This window comes from Plodia interpunctella, chromosome 5, assembly GCF_027563975.2.
Source record: "Plodia interpunctella isolate USDA-ARS_2022_Savannah chromosome 5, ilPloInte3.2, whole genome shotgun sequence".
NCBI classification, from domain to species: Eukaryota; Metazoa; Arthropoda; class Insecta; order Lepidoptera; family Pyralidae; genus Plodia; species Plodia interpunctella.
Genome location: NC_071298.1, coordinates 3712124 through 3720361, shown reverse-complemented (window position 1 = coordinate 3720361; position 8238 = coordinate 3712124). Strand labels below are relative to the sequence as shown.

At 31.9% G+C, this 8238-nt stretch overlaps 3 protein-coding genes across 6 annotated transcripts; 2 read left to right on the top strand and 1 right to left on the bottom strand.

The window, feature by feature from the left end:
* Positions 1–2: 2 nt before the first annotated feature.
* Positions 3–2694, bottom strand: LOC128669963 (uncharacterized protein). 3 transcript variants are annotated; one of them, XM_053745244.1, is made up of 4 exons: positions 2604–2694; positions 2070–2479; positions 1787–1973; positions 3–1666 (listed from the first exon to the last, which is right to left on the bottom strand). In XM_053745244.1, the coding sequence occupies exons 2-4, from the start codon at positions 2417–2419 to the stop codon at positions 1406–1408; spliced, it is 798 nt and encodes a 265-aa protein (XP_053601219.1). In that variant the 5' UTR covers positions 2420–2479; positions 2604–2694; the 3' UTR covers positions 3–1405. The 3 variants fall into 3 exon arrangements, with proteins under 3 accessions (XP_053601219.1, XP_053601217.1, XP_053601220.1); XM_053745242.2 differs by having other exon boundaries at positions 2559–2684; XM_053745245.1 differs by having other exon boundaries at positions 2600–2658.
* A 1425-nt stretch (positions 2695–4119) lies between these two features.
* Positions 4120–5195, top strand: Mnat9 (microtubule-associated Nat9). 2 transcript variants are annotated; one of them, XM_053744790.2, is made up of 4 exons: positions 4120–4367; positions 4473–4582; positions 4665–4712; positions 4845–5195. In XM_053744790.2, the coding sequence occupies exons 1-4, from the start codon at positions 4291–4293 to the stop codon at positions 5183–5185; spliced, it is 576 nt and encodes a 191-aa protein (XP_053600765.1). In that variant the 5' UTR covers positions 4120–4290; the 3' UTR covers positions 5186–5195. The 2 variants fall into 2 exon arrangements, with proteins under 2 accessions (XP_053600765.1, XP_053600764.1); XM_053744789.2 differs by having other exon boundaries at positions 4123–4367; positions 4842–5195.
* A 478-nt stretch (positions 5196–5673) lies between these two features.
* Positions 5674–6763, top strand: CNPYb (Canopy b). Its single transcript, XM_053744788.2, has one exon. It carries the CDS (start codon positions 5780–5782, stop codon positions 6425–6427), a length of 648 nt encoding a protein of 215 aa, XP_053600763.1. The 5' UTR covers positions 5674–5779; the 3' UTR covers positions 6428–6763.
* Positions 6764–8238: the final 1475 nt, after the last annotated feature.

Below are 8238 nucleotides of genomic sequence, written 5' to 3'. Positions count from 1 at the left end.
TATTTCAAGAAAAAATATACGTATATTTCGTCAAAACTAAAGCATAATAACTGTAAATAACAATGACACGTGTACGTCGTGTATACGTACAATAATTATAATCTTATTTACTAATATAAAAAACTAGTTGGTCTAGACGGCACAGTAACATTACATTGAAAACCTTATACATAGAATAAATGTAATCATCTCTATAACCACCTATACTTATAATAAAACTGTTTATAATAATACATTTATTCGGTGGAATAAAACTTTGCATGGTTTTGTTCTATAATTTGTTTCAGTACTATTTATCAGTCTTATTTTTGATGCTTATTGATACGTATTTCGTTGCATTAAAGAGTAGTCATATTAACATTTAATTGATTTTACCAGTCAAGTAAAAATACTGTTTATTTACTATTTTGAGTAAGTATTAGTAAAAGTTTTACAAAAATAATATTTTTTGTGGTGACAGTCCTAAGCTCAAAATCTATATTTTTATTTTTAAAATAGTAACTAATAATAATTGTGCTAACACTGAATTATTCTATACTCATAGCTACACTTTTTTTAAAAATTAAGTGGCAGGTAATGAACCACTTACAAACTAAGCTACATATATAAAATATAATAAATAATAAACCATACTAAATATTAAGCTAAAGTATGTTATAGTATTTTTTACTTTAACTTTTTTATGAATAACAGGGAAAAACCCATGCTAACATGATACTAATTACTAATGATAAGCTTAATATGTCGCAAAATCGATGCTTGGATATTAAAGCTTATGTTCCCATGTCATATTGCAGAATGACCTACTTATACATCGCGTCATGAAATACCACAGAGAAGTGACATTTTCAGTAAATTAGAGCTGCTTGGGACGTAGAGGCTGAAAATCAACCAAACAAAGAAGGAAAACGAAAAATAGGAGGGGTGATAGTGTAAAAATAGTAAGGATACTTAGTCCAATGGTTTCCAAAAATCGGATCTCATAAATCAGTCTATTATTCCCATAAACCATAAGGTTGACTGGTTTGTCCTAAAAGCCATTATGCCACAGTCAAGTTTTCGGAAAACGGCGCAAAGTAGTGAGGCCGCGCTCATAACATTCCATTTCGTCCTTATATTTAAGAACACAATGAATATCTATGACACATCTATATGTTATTGCATTGTAATATGTAGTGTGTCTACTTTTTTTTGCAATCAATATAGTTGTTTGGCTATTGTAAAATAAAAAATATTGAGTAAGTACTGCATGGTGATAGTGACTAGTTATTTGATATTATGGACTTATTTTTTAGGATTAAACTTAATGGTCAATGGGTGTAGTCTCCTACCACTTCAAATATTTGGGCTAAATATTACTCTACATTTAAATAGGGAGAAAAAAAACTGTAAAGATGCCCAATTATCAGTTTCCACAGCATGTGAGTACATCTCTTTCTTTGTATGCCCTCGTGGATGTGTACACAACAATAACCACCCAAAATATTACAGCCACCCATGAAGATATCAATGCCAGCTGCAAGGATAAACCTGTGTTAATGAATTCTGCTCGACTTGCTGAAGATTGAAGTGTATTCCTCAGCAAATAGTCCATAAAGTCGAAAATTGCCTGGCAAGTCAATCTGAAGTGAATTGCTGTAATTTGGTCCCCCGAGGCATGTATCTCCTGGAACAATTCATGTTGTCTGTTAATGTGGGTTTGCTTGCATCTTGCAGCAATACTAAACCATAAACCATAGATTATTATTTTCCTGTAAATTGCAATATTCAACAAATCTATACTTACCCTGCCCAAATGTGACCGGTATTGATTGCAAGTTTTCAAGAAGCCATCGGTGATTATAGAAGCATGTATGAGGTTGTATAAACACAATACAGCAGCAATACAGGCTGTTGGAATCCAGCAATATATCACTGCATCATTCCTCTGGCTCACTCGGGTCCTTGTTGTAACAACAATAGCTTCACCTTCTCTGAAATATAAAATGTTAATTGCATCAATATTGTTAATTGAATAATAATTCAAACATTTTGTAAATAGCTTCATTAATCTAGTGATGCATACTCACATTTCTTCCATTGCAGTACTTTTTTCATCTTCATATTGTCCTACATTATTAATACATACTCTATACATGTGGAACAACACCATCACTATTGCATACACTATCAGGGGTATTGGTGCAAATACAGCATATAAACAATAAGAATTATGTCCTCCATTGAAGTACTGCGATGTGCTGACGCCATAAAATATGCAGCCACAATTAGCGTTCTCTATCCAAGAGTTGAGGCAAACATCTAAGGTTGGTCGCCAATGATTATATGGAATCGCAATGCATATTACTGATATACTAAGTAATATCGCCAGTATACCATAGCACCAACAAAGCCTACGTTCTGTTTGATATTGATTCATTTTAAAGCTAAATTTGTTATCTTCCAACAGAGTTGAACCCTACGCTGCCACACCTCAAACCTGTCAAATCATAAAAACAAGTATTATATATATATATATACCTTTACAACACTTCATCAATGGAATAAATTTTACTTACACAATAAATAACAAAAGAGAAAACTCGAAAGTCGTACCTACCTACCTAAAACCAAAGTGAAAAAACGAACAACGGAACAACAAAACAAGTGAAAGGCTGTTATTGATACTGCCTGACTTTGACAGTTAGATATTTTGACATTTAATAGAGTTTTATCTGTGATTTTTTATACCTACTTAGTACTAAAAGTCCCAGTCCACATTACATCCACACAATGACCAACCAAAGAAAAGTTATTCGTCATCTGACTCGTCCGTCACGTCCGTCATCCGTATCCGTCACATTATTTAGAATTCAATTGATATTGGCAAAATTAATACAAAATAATAATAATATCAACTTATAATTTTAATTTACTTTATCCGTATGTATATTTACTTTATAGGTATATTTTTGGTTACACACTAATCCGTGTTTAAAATATCTTTATAACATATTATATTCCATGTCAAATTCAACCTTAACGTTGACAAAATCATCGTTTTGAAGAACGATGTAGCCATGAAATTAAAAAAAAAATCAATTCACTTCATGTCTCTGTTCCGTTCCGTCAAAAGAGTAAATTAATAAGGGAACGAAAGTGACATCTTGCGAGATATTTAAGCAAGACAGTTTTAATGCGTGATTTAGCACCATCTATATTTTCGAGAAGAGAGATAAATTCTATCTATGTGTATATATATGTACATACGATGTACTACAAGCACGATGCTATTAGCGTTTTCATCAGTAGCCTTCTCAGTGACCCCCTTATTAAAATAAAAAAACGGATTTTTAATATTTCATTTATTTTCTGTTTTTATAATTTTTATGTTTATTATAATATGTTTGCACCCAAATGCACATCGATGAGGCATAAAAGCGTCTTTATCGCACAAACACTTCAGAATTCTAGATATTAAGGAGTATTACTGAACATTTATCCCGCCAGAGTACAACACTGTATGTTAGGTACACAAAAACTTTACCGCCTTTTGCTATGTTGATTTAAACGTTTATTTTATTAATCCTTTCATTATGTAAACATTCGTTTGTGAAAATATACAACAATGTAGGATATTCGGGTGCCGAAATATTGGGAAAAATCGTCGTCTTTTTCCTTTAAACTCGTACCACGATTGCATAAAAGGTATTTTTGGTCGTAAATCTGCAACAATATTGAAAATTGGCGCTTTTTGCCTCCATTGGCAATATTTGTGTACCTTAGTTGTACCAGTAGCGCTATCTGCGCTGAGCTTTACGGAGGAACAGATTCCTGAACTCGTACTTTGAAGTAAAAATATCTAAAATAGGTACCAACCTGTAGCACACGAAACAATAAAAAAACACGGCGAGCGGCGGTGCCAGCGGTAGATTTCACTTGTCAGACGTTTGAAAGAATAAAATTTTTATTAATAAAAAAAACGAGACCCTATTTATTATAATTTGGGATTTTTTCTACGTATTAATTTGTATTATATTATTTATTCCAACATATTTGTTGGTAAAAAGCTGGCAATGCGAATAAAAAGTTTTAAAGTTCGGAAATACAGATGGCGCCTGTTTCTATGTCGAATGAGAGGCGCCGAAGAAGTGTCACCACATCTAGGAGTACTTTTGTGTACCACATGGTCTGGTGACCATTGGTCACTATTGTTATGTTCCGTCCGTTCTAATTGTTCTGTACACTCGTGTTGTTTTAACAACTAAAATTATGAATTATTAATAGTAGAATAAATAATTAAACTAGACAATGAAGTTAAATTACAATACAAAAATTGTTGGCACTAACATAGTTCTGGTGCCATATCGAAAACATCACGTACCAAAGTGAGTTTTGATTTTCTTACTTGCCTTCTGTTTCTTTTACAAGCAAGCTCTTACTATCCATTTACTTCAGTTACTAAACTAAATATGGTACCAATTTTTTTCTAGGTATCACATGTGGATGAAATCCGAAGAATTACAAAAATTGACTGCCTCTGAACCGTTAACCTTAGAAGAAGAATACAGTATGCAAGAATCTTGGAGAGATGATGAAGATAGTAATAATCTTTACTAATCATGATGCTTGCAATTTCATGCTATAAATGTATAGACTTCTACATTTTATCTTTTTTTTTACAGAGTGCACTTTTATAATTTTAACCAAAGGAAATGAAGTTGATGAAGTAGGTTAGTACTAGACTGAATACCTACTATATGTATGTGATTTATATTTTGATACTTAGTTTTACATTTTACTTGTGTTATTGCTCAGGTACTACTTATTATTTCAAAGCATTAACTTTTATTTCATTTCAGAAGCTATGATTGGTGATACAAATATATTTATAACAGATAAAGAAAACAAAGTGGGAGAAATTGAAATCATGATAGCAGAACAGTCTGCTCAAGGACGAAGGCTCGGTTGGGAAGCAGTTATTTTAATGTTATTATATGGAATTCAGTATATTGGATTAAAAGTATATGAAGCCAAAATCTCATCGAGTAATCACAAAAGTATTCAAATGTTCAAGAAACTTGGTTTTGAAGAAAAGTCTAATAGTGTAGTGTTTCAAGAAATCACATTTGAAAAAAATGTATGTGATGAATGGACAGGCTGGTTGAAGAAACAATTTAAGTTTAGTGTACAGGATATTCAATGAAAATTTGTTATATTGTTGTTCTCATTAATAATTCCAGATTTTATAATAACATCTTAGCTCCACTCAGGTAAAATCATTATAAATTATATACCTAAGCCTTTCTCAGAGATCACACTATCTATTGGTGAAAACAATACAGAAATCTGTGATAAAAGACTAAGAATTGAACTTTTATATAAAGTTAAAAAATGGCTCACTCTACGTATGTGTATTCAAGTGTTCTTTGTTACAGTCTGTATGATTGATTAGTGAGTAAAAATATTTTCTAAGTTAGTATCAAACAAAATTAGTGTGCCCTTGACTTGTAGTTCTCTTGAGAAATACTGTCTAATAGGTCAGCTCTGTAAATGTTGATTAGGTATTTATGTTGCGAAAGGTATTAAATTTAGTTACATTTCAGATTCCATCCCTCAATACCTTAGACTGGCTGTATATATAAATGATAGTTTCTTTACACTTAAAAAAAATATTGAATTTATTATATGTCAATGTCAAATTTTGAATGAACAATCTTCGTTCGGCTCCGTTCACAGTGCCTGTTTTCGTAAATTGTTAATTTTTTTTATTTGAAATCCATTTTCTGATAATAAAAACATGTCTTTTAGTGTAACAATTATATTGTTGTGTATTACAAGTTCTCTCTGTACACATAATGACGAAATCAAATCTGAGGAAGACATTGGAGTAAAGTACGCAAATAGATGCGAAGTCTGCAAAATCCTGGCGACTGAACTACAGGGCAGGCTCGAAGAAACCGGCAAAGTGCACGATGTAATTGAAATAGGATATTCACTTGATGATATCCGACCTAAAAAGAAGACTAAGTATCAGAAATCCGAATTAAGACTCATCGAATCGCTAGATGGTGTATGTGACAAAATATTGCAATACAACATTCACAAAGAAAGACAAGATAGCACAAGATTCTCCAAAGGAATGAGTCAGACTTTTAAAACTTTGCATGGATTAGTAGATAAAGGAGTGAAGGTGGATCTGGGTATTCCTTATGAACTGTGGGACAAGCCTTCAGCAGAAATAACTCACATGAAGACACAATGTGAAAGCTTACTGGAAGAAAATGAGGAGGCAGTGGAGAACTGGTATTGGAACCACCAGGGTGAAGTGGACTTGAAGGACCACCTTTGTACAAAACATGCTTTACAGGGCACAGATGATTCATGTTTGTATGAAGAACTGAATTCTAAAGGCGAGAATGGCCAGTCTGAGAAAACTGAGCTCTGACATGAATATTAGATAAGGATTAAGTAGCATATTTTTTGTATGAATAAATTAAGATAAGTAAGTGGTTGAAAAATTGATAAGACTAAGTAAAAGCAATGCTTGTATCTATCTCTGCTTGACTAGTCAACATAAGTGTTTAAGCTTATGAGTAGGGCATTGAAAGTACAATAATACTGTCAAATTTCAACACATTAAAATCCACATGGGGTCCTTTTTAAATGTAATATGCCAAAATTAGTCATATATGGCAATCCTTGTGAACAAATGTATACTATGAATAAATAACACTGTATTATATGATCAAGTAAGATAAACAATATAGAGACAAAATAATAATGGAATTTTATTTCTCAAATTGGATTACTGTTCATCTCAGTACTGGTTCAGTGTGTGTGGATTCTATTCAATTTAGGATGATATACATCACTTATTGACGTCAAAAACATTACTTAAACTAAGTCTACTGCCGCCTTCCAAAGTGCAGGTGAAGAAGATGCGGCGCAACAAACTTCACCGCAACCTTTTCTCCAAGGATGTCCATTAACAAGTCTATGTCAAAATTTGAATGAATAAATAAAAGTTGTATTTCCAATAAAATTATTGAAAAATGTCACACAATATACATATATATATATATATAAAGCTAAATGTACAAAACATATGTAATAATGTCATAAATCAATTAACCTATTAACCACTTGGCATTTTATCAGCTGTCGTGCCCCCAGCGCCCAGCTCAGTACAACAAAAAAAAATACCTACTAAAAAATACTACAAAGAGTTTGTATGTAATTTACCTACCTACATAAGGTTGTATGTAATTTACCTATTTAAATATCGATAAATAATATCGAAATTTGTTGCAGCGCGATGTTAATTAACAATCTGTGCTTAAACTCAGGGCAAATTTTTTTTTTACTTTTGGTAGTAGAAAGAATTGAATGCAAAGCCATTGAATATTGTTAATGATTTATTAATTCTCAATATAAAAATTGTCGACATTTGACAACTTATTTGCTTATTTTCAAAAGAATTTAATAAAACTATGTAGAACTATTGTAAAGAAATATTTATTAGTAATTAATTTATTTGTTGTTCTCTGAATAAGTCAATATTAAGAGAACTGCTTTGATGTACATATTTTTTACATGTTACTCTTTGAAGAATGTCCCGACACTAGTGTCGGATTTTTCCGACGCGGGCGTTTGGCACCTATGCAATTACAAGAGAATATTATCAGTTATTTCACCTAACTTCTTACTTAATTTTATGGCTTTTTAATACGAGCCAAAAGTGTACGACATTACAAATGATTGCTTTATGTAATATATCTTCATATATTAACAAGTTTAAGACAATATAAAACATGACGAGTCGGAAAAGCCACTAAAAACAAACACAGCTATTTTGTCGGATATATACGACCTAGGCGAAATGGACACGATAACATTGGTCGGATTAATCCGACTCTGGCGGTGAAAGGGTTAAATATGTTATGAGGATACTGCACCATGCTTGGGCCAAACATTATTGTCGTTCACATAATCATCAGACTTGTAATATGCCTTTTAACAAAGTACTTCTTTTATATAATTTCAAAATTTTTTGTCTGGCAAATCAAGAATCAATTTAGGCAATTTATTATAAAAACGGATACAGTTCCCAACAAAAGACATCCTAACTTTGGCCAACCGATGCCCGGGGACAGACAATTTATCTTTATTACGTAAGGCTCTATCAGTGTTTAAATTTTTCTAGACATGCATAATGTTGTCAAATATGTATTGAGAAGTTAAAATATTAATATCTAT